This window comes from Antedon bifida, chromosome 7 (assembly GCF_963402885.1).
Source record: "Antedon bifida chromosome 7, ecAntBifi1.1, whole genome shotgun sequence".
NCBI lineage: Eukaryota > Metazoa > Echinodermata > Crinoidea > Comatulida > Antedonidae > Antedon > Antedon bifida.
The window spans coordinates 11,366,230-11,389,548 of NC_136232.1; the positions used below are offsets into that span (position 1 = coordinate 11,366,230).

General features: G+C 34.7%; 2 protein-coding genes across 5 annotated transcripts in view; one reads left to right on the forward strand and one right to left on the reverse strand.

Moving 5' to 3' along the window:
- The window catches only part of LOC144848607 (uncharacterized), a 32,583-nt gene extending 17,167 nt beyond the window's left edge, over positions 1-15,416 (forward strand). For 2 of the 4 annotated variants that reach the window (XM_078705418.1, XM_078705419.1), the window contains 13 exons: positions 974-1,199; positions 3,479-3,580; positions 3,944-4,147; positions 4,903-6,063; positions 6,365-6,516; positions 7,388-7,543; positions 8,246-8,422; positions 8,688-8,880; positions 9,277-9,748; positions 10,008-10,221; positions 10,488-10,716; positions 11,149-11,625; positions 11,893-15,416. In XM_078705418.1, coding sequence (XP_078561544.1) covers positions 974-1,199; positions 3,479-3,580; positions 3,944-4,147; positions 4,903-6,063; positions 6,365-6,516; positions 7,388-7,543; positions 8,246-8,422; positions 8,688-8,880; positions 9,277-9,748; positions 10,008-10,221; positions 10,488-10,716; positions 11,149-11,625; positions 11,893-14,006 — 5,877 coding nt within the window. In that variant the 3' untranslated portion in view covers positions 14,007-15,416. The remainder of the gene's footprint in view (positions 1-973; positions 1,200-3,478; positions 3,581-3,943; positions 4,148-4,902; positions 6,064-6,364; positions 6,517-7,387; positions 7,544-8,245; positions 8,423-8,687; positions 8,881-9,276; positions 9,749-10,007; positions 10,222-10,487; positions 10,717-11,148; positions 11,626-11,892) is intronic. The other 2 variants (XM_078705420.1, XM_078705421.1) reach the window with 2 other exon arrangements.
- An 884-nt stretch (positions 15,417-16,300) lies between these two features.
- The window catches only part of LOC144847567 (uncharacterized), a 52,695-nt gene continuing 45,676 nt past the window's right edge, over positions 16,301-23,319 (reverse strand). Inside the window, exons 74-87 of the mRNA XM_078703996.1 lie at positions 23,003-23,176; positions 22,641-22,876; positions 21,881-22,103; positions 21,536-21,727; positions 21,161-21,355; positions 20,451-20,667; positions 19,928-20,058; positions 19,543-19,560; positions 18,985-19,099; positions 18,516-18,679; positions 18,275-18,391; positions 17,767-17,982; positions 17,365-17,526; positions 16,301-16,963 (exon numbers count right to left, since the gene is read on the reverse strand). Of these exons, the coding sequence (XP_078560122.1) occupies positions 16,640-16,963; positions 17,365-17,526; positions 17,767-17,982; positions 18,275-18,391; positions 18,516-18,679; positions 18,985-19,099; positions 19,543-19,560; positions 19,928-20,058; positions 20,451-20,667; positions 21,161-21,355; positions 21,536-21,727; positions 21,881-22,103; positions 22,641-22,876; positions 23,003-23,176 (2,484 nt within the window). The 3' untranslated portion in view covers positions 16,301-16,639. The remainder of the gene's footprint in view (positions 16,964-17,364; positions 17,527-17,766; positions 17,983-18,274; positions 18,392-18,515; positions 18,680-18,984; positions 19,100-19,542; positions 19,561-19,927; positions 20,059-20,450; positions 20,668-21,160; positions 21,356-21,535; positions 21,728-21,880; positions 22,104-22,640; positions 22,877-23,002; positions 23,177-23,319) is intronic.

Here is a 23,319-nt window from a genome sequence, read left to right on the forward strand (position 1 = left end):
TCGAATGTGAGAACTGATAAGACAAAAAGTAAAACATCCAAAATATTTTCATTATATCCACCCTAAAAATCAAATATGTTTCACATTTTTAATTCAACTTTCAATTTTCACTATAAATATTGTACAATGAAAGGTAATTTTTTCCCATCGTAGCATATCTTGGTTATTATGCATTGCAAAATACTTTGTGCCTCATATAATAGTTTGAAGGGGTCAAATGCCAAACTGTAAATCATGATGCTGCTGAAGAAAGTTACCATAGCAACTACATCATTGTATTTCCTTGGTAAAGTGCAGAGTAGTATGCTCACAGGCCTTCTATGTGTAGTTGACTCAACTTCCTTTAAGGAATCTACCATTTTGTAAATGGGTAACTAAATCAATGTGCAATTAAATAGGAATATACCATTATTATCAGAGGGGTAAAAAGATGATCACATGCTTTTAGAATAGATGCTGTAGTTCTATTGTGTGTAGAATATTGCTTCCTGCTATAAAGTATTGCAAATGCGTTTACTAATGCCGTGCCTCGGTAGATGATTGATATTAAAGACAACACAATATATTTAGAAACACAATAACCACTATAGAGATAATATTATATTTTAAAATACGTAAATTGTTTTAAAACATGAAAAACAAAAATCATGATGGTGGTAGCTAAGTTTGTAGATTCAAATATATCATTTTGGAAAATAATTATACATTTCATTTTGAAAAATTAATAAAAATGTTGTTATATTATATGTTTATTATTCTTGCATAACAGTCAACTTCCTCAATACTAAACTCCAACGCAAAAACTCCAAAAGCAAGACTTTTTAATTTTTTATACTAGAACACATTCAAGATACTAGAATTTGTTGAAAATCCCGACATATGCTAGTCCAAGTATAGTATTAGGAGAGTTGATTGTATTTCCATTTTTTGTTAAAATAAAATATAATATTTACAATTTTTTTTTTTTTTTCAGGAAGTGGAAAATGCTGGTGTAGAAGATGGAGGAACAGGTAACAGTGATTTCAATCAAACTGCGGGGACGTCAATCGCTCCTTCACAACAAAGTGATTCGTTTTCACAATCATCTCAATCGCCTCACTTACATCCTACAGTGTCTGCGCTAAGGCCGTCGCCGTCCCCAGTCGGCTCCCCTTCCAGTCACATGTCAAGGTCGTCAGTCTCTCCTGCTAGTATACAAGGTAAGACAACACTCCATCAGATTTCCTTTCTTTTTGTTTAAATTGGTTAATAAAGAAAGCAGGTTTTGTATGTAATAATTATACCTATACAGTCGACTCTCCCAATACAGGACTCTGAAAACCTGAAACTCTCCCAATACCAGACTTTGTTCGGGGTCCAAAAGGTTTCAAATTCATTTTTACCATTAAAAATGCATTCTCAATACCAGACTTTCCAGAAAGCCATACATATTTGGTCAGCCCAAAAGTGTACGGTATTGAGAGTTGACTGTATAACGTTATTTCCAATTTCGGCCAGTTATTCGGCTAAATTCATAATTCACGAACCATCGTCTTTATTAATTACAAGGGTAATGGCCAGCTTTATAATTGCCATTATCTAGAGGGATTTTTTTTTTGGTAATTCACAGTATGGCTGCCCATATGAACCTTTGACTGTATTTGCAACTCCGCTACGTTAATTTCTTGGACCCACCCACCTTAGATTTTAACCAAGCTTTAGATAAGTTGTTGCTACATCCGTTTATAGAAATAGATTTATTTGAAATAACATCTAACAATTAAACCTTTTATTCCACCTTTTCCTGGTTATGTATCAAAACATGTCTAGAGCAATATTAATTTAGCTGCGGAATTTCCTTCATGTTGCGACGTAATTGCACTATTTAAATTCATCCTCTTTCACATCTGATACATTTGTCAAAAAAAACCAATCTGTTTCTCTGTAGAATTAATGGATATGCCTCAAATGTAACTACTTAAACGATCTTTTGTTGATAACCTCTGTAAAATGTGTGTTTGAAATAATGGAATGAGTTGTTATATAATGATTGTCTACTGCTACTAAAAGACCTCAATACCTTAGTATTACTTTTATCATGTTTATGTTAAGATATGTAATTACTATTTAATAATAGTATGAAATCAAATGTCAATTGATTTACTACATTTTTAATAAACATTTTATTTTTCTCCTGTTTTATTATTGAATATCTTAAGAAATTTTAATAATTCAATGTTTCTTTCTAAGGTGTTTGTAGCTAAGTAAAATTAAATCTTGATGCAAAAAAAAACCAAACACCAAACACAAACACACATTTTACAGAAACACCAAACACAAACACGTTTAACTAAATCATGAAATTCATTTTTCAAAGACATGCATAATTACATAGTCAAATTAATAAATTTATATTATATTGTTATTAATATGTTTAACTATTATTAGTATATTTAAGAATTATTAATATATTTTTCGCTGTTTAATTTTGACTAAATGAATTTTAGTACAACCTAAACACGTTTAACTAAATCATGAAAATTTATTAGAAAATTTAATATCATCATTTTTTAAAGACATGCATAATTACAAATGAATAAATTTATGTTATATTGTTATTAATATGTTTAACCATTATTAATATGTTTAAGCCTTATTAATATATTTTTCGCTGTTTAATTTTGACTAAATGAATTTTAGTACAAGTTAATAATGTCTTGAAATTAGTAAATATTCAGCGAGTATAAAGCGAATGAAGAAACGATTGATTACTATGATAATGCAGTCCCCGGAGTGAGTTCATTATTCCCTTTCAGAAAGCTAGTATTAAGCGTTCATTGGCTTAGCTAACCAAGCTGATTAAGCAACGAACAATTTATACCGTAGGTGAATAGGTTGTTGTATGTGGTACAATATCGTTGTATAGACTAGTATACTATGAATTATAAACACATGTAATAATTAATATAGTGATTACAGTTATTAAATCATGTCATTTTTTTTTATTATACTGTAGATTAATTTAAAAAAATTATATTTACAGCTGTATGGATAATTTATTATCCCCTGTCTTGTCCTCCACACTATCTCTTAGTACCTTACAGTAAAATTAAGAAAACACTTAAATATTTATTGACTTAAGTAAAATACTTGGTATTTAAGCAAAATATCTCACTAAATGCAGCAAGTTAACTTTTGTTTTTTTGCTAACATAGTTCTTGATCTTAATAACTAAAACAAGAGGGAACATTTAATTATTTGGTTTATAGAATTTGCAATTTATTATTCTGGATATAAAGTTACAGACTTTTCAATTTTGTTTCCCTATAGCAATAAGAATACATTTTATTATTTACGACAATTAACATTTTTGTTTGAAAGGGCTGTAAAAAACCTTATGTCGGTATTAAACGTACAAGGTTAAAACGTGCGACAGGATGATAGAAATTTTACTTAAGCGTTTGTGAAATATTACAAACTATACTATCCATCTCTTTAGGTGGCTCTATAACGCCTCAGCCTATGCCACCACCACCTGCTAGCCAATCAGATTCTCCGATGACTCAAATGAACCAATCACCAATGAGTTCTCAAGAAAGAGGTAATATTTTAAAACAGTTTTGATTATTGACTGCATTTACTTGGTTATGATTCTACTTACATTTGATTTAAACCAAGATTTTATTTGTATTGCGAATTCCATTAACACATTGCAATTGTGCCATTTTCTATTGAGTTTTAGAATTGCATGTTATTTAGATTATTATTTTATAATTTGTTTTTCTAACCAGTTTGGTTTGTGATCATTTAAGGGTGACCTGGAATCTTTAGTCTTAATTTGGTCCCAAACTAAATTCAAATCTTTAAACAAGATAACAAAAAGAAAGGGAAAAAGAAAAAATTAATTTTGTTTTTAAGGGTTTATTAGTTGCCTTTTTTTTCTTTTAATTCTTCTTCGAATTAGGTTTTAATAGTGACATGTCTTCAGGGCACCAGATGCCGATGTCAGGGTACCCTAACCAACAGCAACAAATGAGATCAAATGTTCATGGTACATTCCCTTCGTACGCTGGCATGTCGCCCAATCAACCAATGGGCAGTTTTTCCCAGGGAGGTAGTAGTAACCCCCCTTACGGTGGTCAAGGAACACCAGCACCAATTCAACAAGGTTGGTTATTTCACTTTGTGTGTAATCAATGGTGGATGATGCAGGGAGAGGGGTAATTTGGGTGATCGTGGCCCCATGGTTGGTAGATAGAGAAATCTGTCTTATACACTAGCCCTATGATGGTTGGTCTGAGGGGCATAAAATTGCACTATTAACTAATTGATGATAGATCTGATCATTATATTAATGTGATTTATCGGGTGCAATATAACTGATTTATCGGGTGCAATATAGGACTTATTGCACTCCATCTACTACATCCCTCAACTATGGTGGTGATAATGCACGTTAGTTTAGTTGTGAGGTTATTAACCCCTAACTATTACCATTGACCTGTATCTACTTTGCCTTACTAATTTGTACACGTTTTAATAGTAGCACTTACCGGTGGCACTGCTCATAAAATGGTTAAAATTTGCAATTGTCATTATTGGTTTATTCAAGGCGGATTGCTACAGTATGTACACTGTATGTTTGCTGTATACCATTTTTTATTTATTTATTATTTTTTACGCTTGAGTAAACCTTGATTTGTGGTATTCTTTATTATTTAGAATTGACTGAAAGTTAATCTACCCAGCCTGTGCTTTTTATTTATTTTATTTCATTTATTTTCTTGCATTTAGTTATTTTTCATATTTTGCTAATATTCATCCTGCTGTATGGCAGTGCTACATTTGCATTTCTCTATATTTTATTTTAAATACAACATTTTATTTTAATGAATAATATAATCTTTTGCATTTTTTTCCTAGGTAACATGGGAAGACCTCAAATGATGGGTGGATACGATGGTTACAGCTCTGGTCCAAATATGGCATCCAATATGCCGGGTGGTCCAAATATGGCATCCAATATGCCTGGCGGTCCAAATATGGCATCAAATATGCCGGGTGGTCCAAATATGCCATCAAATATGCCTGGTGGTCCAAGCATGGCATCCAATATGCCTGGTGGTCCAAGCATGGCATCCAATATGCCTGGTGGTCCAAATATGCCATCAAATATGCCTGGTGGTCCAAATATGGCATCCAATATGCCTGGTGGACCAAATATGCCATCAAATATGCCTGGTGGTCCAAATATGGCATCAAATATGGCTGGTGGTCCAAATATGCCATCAAATATGCCTGGTGGTCCAAATATGCCATCAAATATGCCTGGTGGTCCAAATATGGCATCCAATATGCCTGGTGGTCCGAATATGCCATCAAATATGCCTGGTGGTCCAAATATGGCATCCAATATGCCTGGTGGTCCAAATATGCCTGGTGGTCCTAACATGATGGGCAATCCCAACATGGCTGGTGGTCCAAATATGGCGAGTGGTGGAAACATGGGAGGCAGTCCAAGCATGGTTGGCAATCCCAACATGGCTGGTGGTCCGAACATTGCTGGTGGTCCGAATATGACAGGCAGTTCGAATATTCCAGGTGGCCCAATGATGACAGGCATGCCTCCTGGTTCCAACAATTCTACAGGAGAATCAATAACTCGTAGTGGTAACGTAGATGAATTGAACTCCCAATACCCAGGGTACAACTCCGGCATGCCACCTGCTTCAATGAAAAGCCCTCGAGGACAAAATACCTTCCCAAGGAACGATGCACAAGTACCTCCCAATGCAGCAGCTGGAGTTGCGGCTGAAACCCCTACAAGTATGAGAGGTGCACAGGCAGCTGCTGCAGCCGCCGTCTTAGCTGCAGCTAACAGTGCTAGTAAATTTCGAGGCCCTGGAACGCAGAATACAAGAATGCCCTTACCAAATAGGTTTCCACCAGGAGGGACACCACCGGGAGGCGTTCCACCGGGAGGCGTTCCACCGGGAGGGGCACCAGGATTTGGTGGATGGCCTACACAGATGGGACCTGGTGGACAGATGCCAAATAGGATGGCTATAGAAAATGGGATGCCAGGTATGTGATTGTCGCATAAATTAGTAACACTACTTACAAAAATAAAAGAAAGAAAATGCATGCAATGAATGCACTATAGTGGTCTAATGGGATGCAGGAGTAATTGATGTGAGCATCAACATGCAGTGTCCATAAGCGCTAACTGTATACAGTCAATAGCCACCATATGTGATCTAATATCACGGTTACAAGGACCAGTACATACAAAAAGCACTCTTTATTTTTATAAGTCAATGCTTTTGTTCTGTAATTTGTATTTTTGATTATTTTGTTAATGTTTTATTAATTCTTTGTGTTTCAGAGAAAGCTAGCCCAACGCACATACCAGATAATGATTTTAAGCAAGAAATTATAATGAAACAAGAAAATGTAATGATGTCAGAAGGAGGAGATATGAATAGCTTACCCACCATTAAAGAGGAACCCTCAGAAACTCAAAAAGATAGCAAAAAGGTACGTTGCATTCTTACATTATTCATAAATTAAACAAGAAATACAAAAAACGTTGCTCGACATTTTAAAATTAATCATTGTTCTTTCTTCAGATATATTTATGATTCATTTTTAAAAAGATGTCCTTTAATCGCAAAAATACATACAAATCAAAGATAGTTCTTTTAATTATGATTCACATGCCCATTTAAAAAGTGTCAATTTTGAACTTTAATGTGCTGTGTGTGACCTCAACCTGTTGGCATGCAACTGAATACCCTCTAGAGACAACGTGACTTCACGAAAATTCTTCCCAGTCTGTTGATTCGCGTCAACCAATCAAAGGGCGAGAATCCAAAATCGTTCAACCGTGAGATGTTTTTTGGGTCCAGCAGCTGGGATCTATAAATTATAGTCGAGTTTACAAAGTCGCAAAACTGTCGGCCTTAGATACTATAACTGCTGCTTGCTTTAGCTTATGAATGAGTAGTCCTCATGGGACGTAGCTGGCTAGAGCAGCAGCGTGAAAAGAAAAAAAATCAAAAGCAACACAATCATATCTTGTCTGTTTTATATCAATTAATGTATTTAAACATTAGCACACTTTAAAACCAACAAATAAAATAAATTGAAAATATAAAGCTCTGTCTACACTATCAAACTTTATGTGATAAAAAAAATGTGATGTGCCTGGACACGACGATGTCATATCACTGCCATATTTGGACACATCACACTTTTTTTGTCAAACTAGTTTGACATAGCTCTAGGATAATCTAGGCTTATTTTGTGTGTGTGGGCTTGTTCCTGAAAGTCTCATATCCCAGGGTGGGCTTATACAAGGCTTCTGTCACAATATTGTACATATTTTGTATATTGCCTCATTTCACAGATGGAGTCATCTAATGTAACTGAAGGTTTCTGCAGATCGTCTCCTATTACGTCATCTGGGGACGAAACTAAGACATCCCAAGACAACAACAAGGAAGTGAATGATATCAAACCACCGGCTGTGAAAAGAGAGAAGAAAGATCCCAACCATAATAAGGTAAAAACCATTATAACGCAACGTATCCTTGCCATTTTAATTTGCATCATGTTTCATGAATTATTTCCTCACATTTTATCGATTGAGGTTGCTATTGCACCGTCAACTTTTTACAAATTTACGAACAATATCTGTGTTTTTTAAAAATTAAATTACGATATTTCTTTTATTTTTTTATTAATTAAACTTTATCACTGCACATAACAAATAGGCAGTGAAAAGAAATGGATGAACAGGTGACAAGCACCTCTATCCACATCCCCCCTTAAAATACACATAACATTAACAATAGAATTATCATTCGTTGTCTGATTGTTACCACCCCACCTCTTCAATTAAAACAGCCCATCTTTTAGCTTATATTCTTCCCATTTAACTGATATCATTTGTTATTTTATGTTATATTTCTTATAGAAGAATAAATTAACTTGTTTCGAATAATCTGAATTATATCACAAAATAATGTCAATTTCACATTTCTAAACTGTTCATTTAACTAAATCATTAACATTTCTAATTTAACAATTTATTTATAAAAACGATTAATATCCAGAAACATGACATGATTATATTGTGGTGTAAAAAATGACACGTTGGGGCTGATAATCAGCGTAGGTGCTTAAAACTTCACCTTCTCTCTCCCTTTGGACATCTTTTAAATCCTTAAGTTGTAAATTTGTATTATAATATTTATTTTTGCAGATTGAAAGAGTATATGATTTATGCGACAACCCGGAGAGAAAGCCTTTCTTAGATACGTTAGTAAAACTCATGGAAGCTAAAGGAGAACCAATCGGCTCCTTACCCACCGGTCATTATGGCATTCTAGATTTATTTAAATTATACAAGGAAGTTCAAGATAAAGGAGGCTTGGCTGAAGTAAGTTACTCATTCATATAAATTTTAAATTACAGAAAAATACAATGAAATACAAAGTCAACAAAATGCCAAGGATTGTCAAAATGATATAATCGCTGTTGGAGACTTTCTTTTAAAAAACATATAATTGTAAATAAGCAAACAAAAATAAAAATGAATGTGACAAAAATAAAATAAAAACTTAAAGATTAATTTATTTAATATAAGTTACCAATTGAATGTCATTGAAAAATTTTTATTTTGTTTATTTTTTATTTTTGTGTAGGTGTCAAAGAACAAATTATGGAAAGAAATTGCAAACATTTTGCATTTTGGAACAACAAACCATTCGGGATACTCTTTAAAAAGACACTATGAGAAGTTTTTATTACCATACGAGCGAGAACATGGCAGTTTGAAACGTATATTAGCAGATACCCACCATTCTAACTCAAATAACTCATCTTCATCTTCACCAGGTATGTTCATAAGTCAGAAATATTAAGGGTTGGTGTCGGAAAGTTAAGGGTTGGTGTCTTTAAATCGCTTATTCATTCATTCATTCTTTCATTCTTTTCCTTTATTTCCGAGTACATCCATTACAAATCATACATAACAAAAAGAAGAAAAATTTCACAAGGAAAGTAACAATAGCAACTTCCACAAAAACAACCTACAATATCTTAAAATATCAACCAATGTAGGTTGTATTGTGGTTATGAACATGTTTATAGGATTACAAAGAAATCATCAAATCAATATATAAATCGGTCATGAGGAGGGTTTTTGTTTAGATATTGGAAACTCTCTTTAGAAATTGTAAAGGTAATAATCTTCTTGCCAAATTCTAATGGATTAATTATTGATGTTTATAGGAATGAATTCCATGCCTGATAGCATGTCTAATTTGATAGCTTCGCCAAACATCGACAACTTAAAAAGACCACCGAGTCAATCCTCTCAACCAGGCACACCGGGAGACTCTCGTAGTACCTCATCCCCGATGATGCCTCAACCTCAAATGCCAAATGCTGACCACTCGAAAGACAGTATAACGGTCAGAGATCCGTTTGATGATGCTCTTCCAAATAACAACGTAGCAAGGGCGAACTTTCCAGGACGGTCAACCCCAAACGCCTCTGGGGATCCTAACTGGAATAGTTCAGTACCTGGTCCGGAACCATTTATGAATAAAATGGGAATGATGAATGCCCAATCAAATGATATGTTCAGACGAAATGCACCTGGAGTACCGCAGGATTCGTTTAACAGACGTCCTCCAATGCCAACTGGACCTGGTGGAATCGGAGGCAATCAGCTGTATGGATCTCAGTTTGATCGCGATAGGTGAGGCATATATAATTTTTTTTCTTTTTTAAAAATAGAAACAAAGTTTATAAGCATCAGCTAATAACCATTAAAGTATTTCAGTTGCTTCAGTGGGCACAATGATGCGAAAACAATGACCAGATCTGAAGCAGGCATTACTTTCTGTGTGTGACTGTTCAACAACTGGCCAACAAATATCAATTTTATGTTAAAAGTTTCCAGGGCTCAACATATTTCTAAATTAATGTGCTAAACTAGTTGTTGCTTTCTTCTTCAGAATGAATCAAACAGGACCTGTTCAAAATAACATGGTCGACCAAGGCATGTTTCCTCCACGATTTGGAGGACCTCAACAACAAGGGCCTAGACCTCAGCAGGGCCCAGATGGCTCATACGGTGCACCACCATACCAGTCACCCTACCCAGGCCAACAATCCCAAGGCATGTACTCAAATGATGCTATGCGACCTAACTTCCCACAGAAAAGACCGGTAAGTTGTATTTCAATATCATTGTTTTTTTTACAAGTTGTTGCACAAATGTATAAACTAAGAATAAATAAAAAGGTTTTATAATCATCTTCCTATACTGTTCTGAACCTCATTAGAGTATAGTCGCACATAAAGATCTTTAGAAGATTGTTAATAATTATATTACTAGCTGCATTATGGTTTCGCTATATAAATATATGTACAGGATATTATTATTATTATATTTATCAGTATTAGTAAATATCATGTTACCTATTTTAATTTAGGGTGATATGGTTGGCCCGTCACCAAAACGAGGTCCAGAGTTCATGAACCAAGGCAGCATGATGCCAAGGCCTAATAGTTATCGTGGTGGAATGCCACCCTTCCCACAGCAGCAGAACTACCCTCCACAACCTGGTAATTTCCCTGGTGGTGACCCGGGCCTAAACAACCAGGGCCCCTTTCCTAAAGGAAACCGTGAAAGACATCCATCAGGACCAATGAATGCTACAGGTAAGTGTTCAGTGTTCTTATTTTGTTGTTTGACGCTGTGATGACTCATTTATCCTCCATAAAAACCAAAGTGTGTGTTGTACAGTAATCCTGTGCTGTTTGCCGTGTATTGTAAATAATTTAATTTAATGGCTAAAAAACTGCCGATTTAAATAGCTAAAAGAAAGAGCATGTACTCTTGTGGTGGAGCGCATGCAAATTACTGCCACCAGGAATTTTACCCAGAAAAACCCGTAGAGTTTGAGAGTTTGCCTCAACACCGTATGATTTGCGCCCCAGTATGTGTAAACAAGATTCTTGCTATGTGATGTTCAAGGTGTATGTGTTTGTCTAGCCAAGCTATTCTTGTTTGCAGTGCAACTTGCAGACAACTAGATACCAACTAGTCTTCAGCTGATACTAACTGCATTTGTTTTGACATTTTCTCTTTAGGCATGTATAGTAATCAATATCCTGGAGATCATTCTATCCCACCCATTGGGGGAGGACCCAGCATGCCTCTACCAGGACCCCCCAACTCCTGGCCCTCCTGGAGTGACTCTCATTTTCCTAATTCCTCTCAAGGTGGTCCAAAACGTGACGGTTTAAACGCAATGCGGTTTAGAGACGGTCACGGTCCATCACCATCGTGGGGAACCATGCAGCAACGTCCGGGTGCATCGCCGTATTCGAATGCCTCGCCGGGGATGCCGTCTTTCAGCGCACAAGCTGGAGCACCAAGACTAGCAGCGTTGATGTCGGCCACGAGAGAGAAACATCACCAGATGCAGCAACATAACCGGATACGACAACATAGAGGGCACATGAACCAATCACATTTCCAAAAGGAAGTCAGCTTTCCGCCAGGTTCCGTTGAAGCTAAGCAACCAAATTTGGTGAAAAGACGAAGACTAAAGGCCAAAGACTGTGGTTAGTATTACATTTTACATTGTCAGGTCAAAAAATAATAATACAGCCAGCATTAATTATCTTCTAAGATATCTATCATACCTAACTGAAATTCCAGACTTTAGCTGGAGTGAAGAACATTCATTGTAGGTTTCATGCTTGTGTTTATTACCAAACAAAAAGAAGGAAGTAGTTCCTAAGTTGAACCCCTTTAAAAAAAAAAAAACAATCAAACATGTGTATGTCAATGAGAAACAGGTTTTATTGATAACTTTTTTTTATTATCAGGTGCTGTGGAAGCAATGAGGTTAACAATGTGCTTAAAATCTGGATTATTAGCAGAAAGCAAATGGGCTTTGGATATGATGAACATTTTACTGTTTGACGACTCAACCGTCATGTACTTTGATCTTAAACAATTGCCAGGATTATTGGAATTAATTATGGACCATTTCAGAGCTTGTCTTGTGCTGCTGTTTGAGCAATTTGCAGATTTAGAATTAAAATCAACGAAACAATTAGAATGTGAAAATGATTGTAATAAAAACACAACATGTGCAACGGACTCATGTAGGACTGATGATAATTTGAACGATAGGACTGAGGAATATTCTGAAAGGACTGATCACAGCGACGATGAGTTTCACTCTATGATTCCAGATATAAAATCATTAAGAAATATGAACACTTGGAAATTGAAAGGTAGAGATAAAAGCAAGTCTGTTGGCATTGCTCAAGCTCCAGCAGTGTTTTTGGACAACGTGAAAGAATGGGATTTGCACGATGGATTTGAGAGTAGTAAGACGCATTGGAAATTAGGCGGTGGCGATACTACGCAACATATTGTAAATGTTTTTAATAAGGAGAAACAAATTGTCTTTCCGTACCCTGGATTGAAAATAAACGAACGAAACCAGGTTTTTGAAATGCCAGAACAAACAATGTGTAGTGAGGAGCTTACGGAATCGTTGAAATTGTTCGACAAAGACGTAAAGGAGAAGAAGTTAACGTACGTTTCAATGTCTACGAAAGCGGAGGATGAGTATGTTTTAGAGGACGAAGGTTTAACAAATGATGTATTTGCTTTGTGCGTGTCTACTGAATACAAGGACTCTATATCCCAACGATGCGTCTGTATCTCTAACATCCTCAGGAGTTTGTCCTTCATTCCTGGTAATGACATTGAACTTGTGAGACATACTGGCTTTTTGCTAGTCATTGGCCGTCTATTACTCATGAGCCATTGCCATCCAGAAAGAAAGATTAAAAAGCGCTCACCAATCATCATTGAGGAAGAGACTAGTCCTCTTGTTGTCGAGGAGGATAAATCTCCTAAAAGCACAGAGGATTGTTCCTCCAAAATGGAAGTGGATAGTTGCTCACTGAAATCAGAAGAGGAGAAATGCTCCTCGAAAGAAGATGAGATAAGTTCATTGAAAGAAGAAAATGAGAAATATTCCATGACCGAAAAAGAGGAAAAAATATCCTTACAACAAGGGAAAGAGAATTCAGAAGAGGAAAATTGTGTCTCGGAACCGGAAAAGGAGAACTGTAAAAAATCCGTGGATAACGATTCCTCTAAATCGGACAAAGAAGATTGTGTTTCAAATCCTCAGAATATTTCTTCATGTTTTGAAGAAAATTTTAATACTACCGAAAAAGATAGTATTGACGATTGCCCATACTCAAACAAGCATCAACAATCGTGGGAATGTTTGAATCAGCTGCGAGAGAACGCCCTCGTAATTTTGAGTAACATTTGCGGTCATTTAGATTTGTCAATTTACCCAGAGAAAATATGCATGCCGATTCTGGATGGCTTACTGCATTGGGTAGTTTGCCCGTCCTCGTACGCCGTTGACCCGTTTCCAGCACTTGCGGCCACTTCCCCGCTTTCACCAAAGCGTCTTGCTCTAGAAACACTCGCAAAACTCACTCTGCAAGACAAGAACGTTGACATGCTACTCGCTACCCCGCCATTTTCACGAATAGAGAAGCTTTTCTCAAACCTGGTACAGTACTTGGTGGATCGCAAAAACCCAGTTGTGCGTGAATTTTCTGTAGTTCTTCTTTCAAACTTGGCTAATGGAAGTAGTATTGCCGGTCGGGCTATCGCGTGTCAAACCGCCAGTATTTCAAATTTAATTTCTTTTATAGAGGACATAGAAATAGCTAATAATCCCATGAATGCTCGCGACATGGTTGAACCGGATAAAGATATGATGCGTCGTGCTGCTTGCGCATTGTCCGCTCTTGCCAAGGTTCCAGAGAACCGCCCTCTATTTATCCAGTACCAATCGCGACTTCTGAACATAGCTATTGCTTCTCCGACGTTAAGCAACATCCCTCCAATTGTACAGCAGTACATATCGGATGTACTGTTTGAGATCTCATCATCATGACGTACACAGTGAATGATGAAAGTATAATTTATTGCGATGTCCAAATCGGTTATTGAAGCAAGTGGAATACCTCAAACACTACTTTTGTCTTTGTACGTGCGTGTGTGGCGCAACCTGTTTATTGCGATGAATCTATTGTTGTTTAAACAAGTGGTGTTTCCATCTCTTGTTCTTACTAGTGAGGAATATACGACGTGAATGCCAAGACGAATCATCTCGAATAGCTCAACTAAAATGGTGCTTTTATTTTCTTCGATATATAGCTTAAATATATTTGACATTTCTATGCTGATTGCTTAAGTAACGATACACACATTTGTTATTTTTGTCTCAAGCCTTGAATGAATTATGAAATTTTATTTTCCCAAAATGTTTGTAAACATACTGAAGAATTATTGTTTGTTGCAGTCGGAATACAGACACAGAATGTGTTTTACGTTTTTACGACCTTGTTGATTTGTATCATTTGTGTTTTTACTTTTCCCAAATTAGTGAATTTTGTGGTTAGTTTAAACCTATTTTCATACTTTGTAAGCATTTTTCTTTTAAAAGTATTTATTCAATGAAAGAAATCATGTATAATGCAAATTTGAATTTGAGAAAAATTGTTGTAAAAATGAATTTTGATTCAGCAAATGGAATTGAGGTGGACGACCTCATGATCCTGAGAGTATTTAATAATAAAATGTGTATCTGTCTATAAAATTTGCATATTTAATGAAATGGCCAACATTGAGTGCTTTCTTACATATAAATGGCCAAGTAGTACGTTTAAAATAGACAGAGTTAATATTTGAATTTACTAGGCTATGTATTGTCCTACAACAAAAGGAATTTTCCTAGTAAAATACTGCTAATATTTTGTATTTGATATAAACAGTGGTAGGATTTTAAAAATGTATGAATTGGCTTCCAAAAGTAGACAGCTGATATACGACGTTTGGTAGCTAACAATGCCGCCGCCGCAGACTAAAATATCAAAAACATTGAACATTGATCCTACTTGTATAGTGCAAAGATTAGATAACACACCAAAGAAAATAAACACTGGTTAAAACAACCTACTGTCACGCTGGCCTACTATCTAATGCTCATAATCTTGTACGTTATTTTTGTTAATACAGTATGTTATTTACGTGTAGGTATTTCCTGCAATGGGGTTATTACAGGAGCGTGATGATTAAAATAAGGTTCTACTTTTTTCTTATTTTATAAAGCTGTGTTATGCTCTAATGTGAAGCAGCAATGTAGGATGATGAGCAACTCAATTAAAATACTATTTGTTATTGTTTTACAATGTATACCACCTGTAGAGATTGTCTAGGTTCCTTTGTTATCTATCGTCATGTTGCAAAAGGTTTATATAAGTCTGGAATGTAAATAAAAACCAATCCTTCACGACTTGTAAAATCTGCTTCTTGTTTTTTTAGGTTCAAAAAGATGTTAACTAATACTCTATAAGATTATGAACTCCTTTTCTTTTTCGACAAAACTGGTCGAAATTTGGTCATTTTTGAAAAAATTCCTGAACTATAGTTCAGGGATTTTTTCCAAAAATGACCAAATTTCGACCCTTTTCTTTTCGGACAAAACTGGTTCCAAACACTCTTTAAGATGATGGTAACGCAATATATACGCATATATAGCAATATTATCGCATAATAACTGAATTTTAAAAGGTCGATATTTTGGCTATTTTTGAAAAAATCCCTGAACTATAGTACAGGGATTTTTTCCAAAAATGACCAAATTTCGACCCTTTTCTTTTTCGACAAAACTGGTTCCAAACACTCTTTAAGATGATGGTAACGCAATATATACGCATATATAGCAATATTATTGCATAATAACTGAATTTGAAAAGGTCGATATTTTGGCTATTTTTGAAAAAATCCCTGAACTATAGTACAGGGATTTTTTTCCAAAAATGACCAAATTTCGATCCTTTTCTTTTTCGACAAAACTGGTTCCAAACACTCTTTAAGATGATGTAACGCAATATATACGCATATATAGCAATACTATCGCATAATAACTGAATTTTAAAAGGTCGATATTTTGCCAATTTTGAAAAAATCCCTGAACTATAGTTCAGGAATTTTTTCCAAAAATAACCAAATTTCGACCCTTTTCTTTTTCGACAAAACTGGTTCCAAACACTCTTTAAGATGATGTAACGCAATATATACGCATATATAGCAATATTATCGCATAGCCAAAATATCTTTAAGATGACAACTATGACTATTGACAACAAATATTTGTTTGGAAAAATAAGCAAAAGACATTGAAAATGTTTTGTTTCGAAATTAGCTTTTAATATTCAAAATTAAGGTGTTTGCTTATTTGCACTTGTTTTTTACACATTTTGGTTTTCAAATTTTATTTAATGTTATTATCAATATTCAAAATCAATGTTTATTTATTAAAAAAAACACATTATCTTTTAAAATTTACAATCTTAACTAAAATGGATGGAAGGAATACTTTATCAGTAGCATCATCCAAAATAAACAATGGAAACAATTCGAAAATTCTTTCACAGAACAAAATATATAATATACTTTAAATTAACTAATCTAATATAGAATTTTATCTGTTTTTAAATATTTTAAAATGTAGAAATTGAACAATTAAAATGGACGGATTGTAGCAGCTAAGCCTCGGAGTGCCCATCTAGAGGGCGGTATGTTATCATGCCGAACGTCCATAAGGAACACCGGCTCACGAGGGCTTACACGTGTCGGATAAACAGGACAGGAGAAGGTTTCGTAACGAACTAGTTCTGAGGCTGCAGGCTTTTCACTTGCTGGGATACATACAACGTGTATGATTGGAAGAGGTGTCGGGCCATGTCTTGGAGCGATGTCTTGCAGTTCTGCTGTCGTCTTCTCCCATGTACATCCCCAGATGTAAATGCCGTACACAAACATCCCTTCTTGAGGTGGATCACGCACCTAAAACAAAAGCAAAACAATTTCATTATATATTCATAAAAAAATAATCGGTAAAATACAAAACAAATGGCGATATATAATAACTTAAAATAAGTGATGATACGTAGTTGTGTTCAGTAGATAAAGATAGATATAATAATAATGGTAGTCTAGCACCCAATACAATGCTTTTAAGTGCTTTACACACAAAAATGATCCATAAAATATCCTATAACCAAAAAAGAAGAAAAGCAGAGGAACCATTTACATCGCTCAATTCTCCAGCACATCATACATGATCACAAGATATCAGTGACGGATCCAGGATTTTGAAATAGGTGGGGGTGTTAATTAAGTGCTGAACTTTAACCTAATGTCCTTTCAGAAATCCCTTGAATCCACTTATGCCCCCCGTTACTCACATGATCTTTGTCTCTGGCTGTGATCTCTGTCTGAAAGATGAATGGTTCCATTTGTGCAGCATGCTGTCCATGTGCTCTCATTGCATCTTGCTTCAGTAACGCCAGTAAACTTTTAGGCTGAAAGAATGCACCGAGCCAGAATGCCGGAAACTTTTCTCTTCCCTGTTGAATAATAATACAGAGAAGTAAGTATGCTAATATTACTTTTATTTATGAAAACTTTCTTAAATTGATATACAAAAATAATGTATTATGTTAATAATAATATTATTCGGTTAAAAAAAATTACATAATTTAAAGCAATAAATAGGCTTAAAGCAAAAGCTCCATCATACAGCAATACAAATAATATAAATATTTAATTAGCTATAATAGTTTTGATGAAATAGTTTGTCTGCTGACCTGTATAATGATCTTTTCAAGGTGCAGACATCTCTGGCCTAGATCTGCTAACCAATGGCCTAGCTGCCAGGTTGCAGGGGGCGCTGAATCACCTGCCAGGTTTCTCCAAATTAGTGGTATTCGATGATGGAACATGTCGTCTGCGATATCTATCAGTTTATCAGAGAACAGATCGCCAAACATCTCGGTTGGATTTTCTGTCAAATTCTTCAGTTTCTAATTAAATATTAAATTTAAGTTTATTAAAATGATAAATACAACCAAGTCAAATTCTTTAATGGATCATGTTAATATTATTCTACTCACTGCAGTTCCTGCAGTAACTACATTGTTTTACTGCAGTAACAATGATCTTAGTTTGTTACAATGTTTAAGGTAATCATTAAAATAACAGTAACTGCAGTAGAAGTTTGACTAAAAATAATTTGATTGAAATAATTCTAAATAAATGGATAGACATTTTGAATCGAATATCGAAGATATCATTCACAAAATGGCAATGGCGTACCTGTAATGTTGACCTCATCTCAGCTAACAAAGTAATCATCATATCCACTTCACGAAGGATGAAACGATTAAACGGAGTATCACCACCGATTTTACGAACTCTCTCAGCAATGTAATCCTAAAATACAACACAACAGATGCTTAATTGAAGATGTATTGTAAGCAAGTACATGCTTTAGTGGGTAACACATGTAAACATTTCTATTTTAGTATAGTAATAAGAACGGCTAAAATATACTAACTCTGTTCCAGCCCCGTGGTAATTTTTGTAGAGCAGTATGGCATACTTCCCAGATCTCAACATCTTTACGTGATCTAACTGCTGCAGCACTAGCGCTTGCGTACATTCCCATTCCAGCTATTGATGATGTCATAGCCTGCCCAGTAACGCTAGAAACGGCAGGTTCTGTAAAAAACAAATATTGAAGAATAACGATGATGTGTCCATATATGGACATGATGACTTCATATCATTTGGGCGTGTCAAACTTAGTTTGATAGTGTAGACAGAGTTTCAATATTGACATCAATAAAGATGAAATAGCTACTGCTATTGTTATATATAGATGGGAAGACATATGACAAGCTTTTGTTTTTTTAATTAAGTCAACTTGATTAGTTTGTGTATTAACATTTGTTAATACTGTACATGTAATGTTTTCTATGAATTTGAAGTGAAATGAATTAAAAATATCTCCAAAAATAAACTACCTGTGGTAGGGGTTGAAGGTCGTTCAAACACGTGAGCGAGTGTTTTTGTTGAAGGTACGTTGTCCAAGATCATGTTGAGACGTGTAAACACATACTGATCATCACCAAGTGTTGTCTATATCAAATGATGTAAACAAAACATGAACATTAACAACATAAATACATAGATACAAAATAAATGTGCAAAATAAAAGTAAAAACAAAAAGTAGTCATACACTAAAAAGAATTAAGTTTGTTTAATTCAACCAATTTATTATTGTTATTTGATTAAAAACAGTAATTTTGTTAATGTTTCTATTGTTCAGCAAAGAATTAAAAGACATTTATAAACAAAAGCAAAATGTTAGAAGTTTTGAAACAGAAGAAGTATAAACATTATCAACAATATTAAAGAAATAACAAATAAAGAAAAAATTAAAAAGTACACATACTGTAGTAAAACATTAATTCCACATCAATAACAAATTATTTAGTAGATTAATTACTAATACATTTCATTCAAACTAGTAATCATTAATGTTTGATTAATGTTTAAATTAATGTGCTATTAATCTTACCATTAAATGACCATCATCCTAATATAGCAGCAGAAATAAAGATTCACAACAAAATATTTAAAACAAATATATGTTTTCATTCCATTAAATGTCTTTTAAATTTTTTATAAATATTGCAAAAAAAAGAAGAAAATATGGATATGGAGTGCGATGACAAGTTAAAACAGTGATTATAGTGATCATAAAACTTTTTTTTTTATTATACATTTAAATAACAATACATATTTTGATGCAGTATTATGTAAAGCTATCAAAAAAAGTGTGATGTGCCCAAATATGGTAGTGATATGCTTAAATATGGTAGTGATATGACATCATCATGTCCATATATAGACAGAGCTTTAGATGAGAGTATGTATGTTTAATAATGTGACCTGGTACATACCTCAGTAGATGAATGCACCCCAGTAGCTTCTGGGACATCCAACATGTGGTTAGGAATGGCCTCACATGATTGGATCATAGAATAAGATCTCACAACAGTATTGAAGAAGGCTGATGGAATCTTATATTTCACTATGAAGAAAATGAATACAAGATAATGATGAAAAATGATAATGCTGTTAAATAATTACTTTATATTTCATTTACAGGGCCAAATCCAGACAAGCGGAAGCTTTTTATTTGGTCTTTTTGTCAAATAAGTTGAGCAATGTAATTATTGTCATTATTATTATTATTTGACAATAAAGAGATATGTACATATATAGCGGCGTATCCGCATTAACACTCATGGCACGATTGAGCTAGATGTTCAACAACATTCTTCTTCCCTAAGGGTCATGTCAACGGCTGCCAACTACAATGGTTGCCATGCTTCTTTACCAATTTCAGGATCGTTGGTTCGAATCCTGTACAGCCAATGCAGTACTAACACTGAAGTCTACTCTACCATACTAATTACTTACATCTGGTAGCTTCAAATTCCTTCTTCACAGCATTTGGTCCAATCCAATAATCGACCATTCCAGCCAGGTTTGTCTGATCAAACTCGTCCAAAATACTACTACCATACACGATCTCAGTCAACATGTAACGCAACCCAATCCAAGACACGCCCTTCAATCCGTCCCCCTCTGGGTGGGGCGTGTCCTTGAATACAACTTTAGATATCGCTAAGGCTTCCTATAAGTACAATTAAAATGTTATAAGATGTTACGTAATATATATTTGGTATAGAGAAACTCTAAATATAATTCATTCATCTTTTTATTTCGGAATACCTATATCATATGATGACATAATATATCCATAGCAAAAGAAAAAAAAATCTTAATCTAAGAACTCATAGTACAAAAACAAAAAAATATATATATATAAATTCAATGCACCAAGGCACTGTATGTGCATCTTGACACATTAGGAACGTGGCAATTAATGGCCATGATCAAAGAATTACTACTTGCGTTCACACGATTATTAAAAACTAAAAACAGATTTTCTAATGAATTCATCAAAGGATGGAATGTCAAGACAAACATCATGCTTGCACTACAATTTCAAAATACATTTGCTTATTTTTTCTGTAAAAATAAATGTAATTTTGTATGCCATATGTCATTATCATCATATATTTTAAAACTCTTGTGTGTCCATTTGGTTTAAGAATCTGACTCACATCAATTTCGTTAAACTTGAAGTCCATGTCCTCTGGTAAGTTCCATCCAGCTCGGCCAAAGCGCCCTCTCAATCGAAGTGTACCATGTAGCATTATCAAGTTGTGAAGCAACGGTGGCCATTCACTTCGGGAGCTTGTCTTCAACAAATCAGAATCGATCAATGAAATTCCTCGCACTAAGTTCTCTCGCATAATCTAAAAATAAATAAATAACAGGTTTCACAGCAAATTATGTCCATTTTAAGCTCCTAACTGAGGAGTGAATTTAAACAATACATAAAGCCTATTCACCAAACATGTATCATTTCAACCCTTTTCTCAATAACCTTCCAGCAAACATACTACTGGTTTTGGTACATTTCTGTATTACAATACCTGAGGAGAATCCACAACAACTCTAAATGCATACTGCAACAGTCGTACAGATATGTTTTGTGTCATTTCAGCCGCGATCCACAGTCGAAAAGTGCCCTCATCCTGGGAGGTGTCATTCTCTTTTAAGAAGCTCTCCAAGCCTGTGAGAAGACCTGCAGCATTCTGACCATTTTGAAGCAGCACCCAGCTTCCCTAGAAAATGGTATGGGTTCAGTTTTAAAGTAGTCATCATTGGCAAAAATACTAATATATTCATATCAAATTGTAGAACAATATTTTTTGGCTAGTTTCCATACATTCGAAGAAGCTGATCTATGATCTATTAACCTTTGAATGGATACTGACCTCTTGCATTGCTTTGACTAGAACCTTCCTCACTTGTCTATCCTCATTCTGAGAGGCTCCGCTCAGGAATACTGTTGCGGTTTTAGTTTGTTTCTTGTTGGCAAACTCAGTAAACAGTCTGGTAGCTAACTGTGCCTCAGATGTGTACATTAATAGAATGGGCGTAGTGGGTGAACTCTGGCGTAGCACACTTGCCAAGTCCAATAGTGACTCGGTTACATATCTAGAACAAAGTCATTTATAATATTCCTTTAAGTGAAAGAAAATGACATATAAAAGTGGAAAAGTGATAGGAGAGACAAAAGATGTCATGGACCACTAATGCCAAAGGTTTGTCTCTCCAACTCTGACTAACACTATTGTAAATAATTTTTATATCTAGAAAGAATTCATTTATTTTATTCCTTTAATTTTAGTAAAAGTGGAGTACTAGCAGGAGAGACAAAAGATGTCATAGACCACCAACGCAAACTCTGACTAACAATATTGTAAATAATTTTAATTTTTTTTATACTATCATAATTATTACTGTAATTTTAGAAATAATCATAATTCATAATCATATTAAATTAAGAGGAAATCCATGATTAAACGTTTTGATCTTTATTTGATCATGATTTGAAAATTGAAACATTGCCTTTCATTATTTGGTGTCAGTTTTATACTATGCTATGAAATTGAGTACTTGGTTTCTCTGTTTATTCCTGATTGCTTTAAATCACTAAACTATAAGTACCACAAGTACTCCAGACACACTCACCTTTTCCCTAGAACAGTACTAACAAATATAGTAGCAGCTTGCATAATACGATCAGGTCTGAAGGCTCGTAATATCATAAACCTCTGCATTGGGTTGTACACATCGTCCATTTTCTCTGGTAGAGGGTAAGACTCAGGTGTTTCGTGCTCACCAAGTGTGCGCCATTGAGTTTCACGTCCGTCTTTGGACATTCGGTCAAACATGTCTTGGAACCATTCAAAATGCATGGCCATCAGCTGCAAGATAATAAATATAATATAGTAACAATAATGCAAACATAACAATTTTAATCTCTTTAGTTTAATTTAATGAAAGGTAGTAGCTTAAGTTATAAGTTGCTTATTTAAATGGACTATTAATACCTGTAGGTTTTGAAACTGATCATCAGACATCCAATCAAAAGGCTTCTTTGACAGTGCAATCTTGTGGTCAGGGGCAACCACTTTACCAATAGATGACATCACAGCAGCACCAAACTGAGGAGAGATGATGAACTCACGCTCTCCATGGCCCAAGTTCCAAACTGAATCCTCTACCTACAAAACAAATATTTAGTTTATATTTAATCTCTCTTTGTTGGTCAGAATCACAATGTCTAGTGAATCCTCCAACTTCAATATGCGTACGTTTTAAAAACTTTGTTGTCATGATGTGAACTTTTGTGTATATTTTGTCTGTC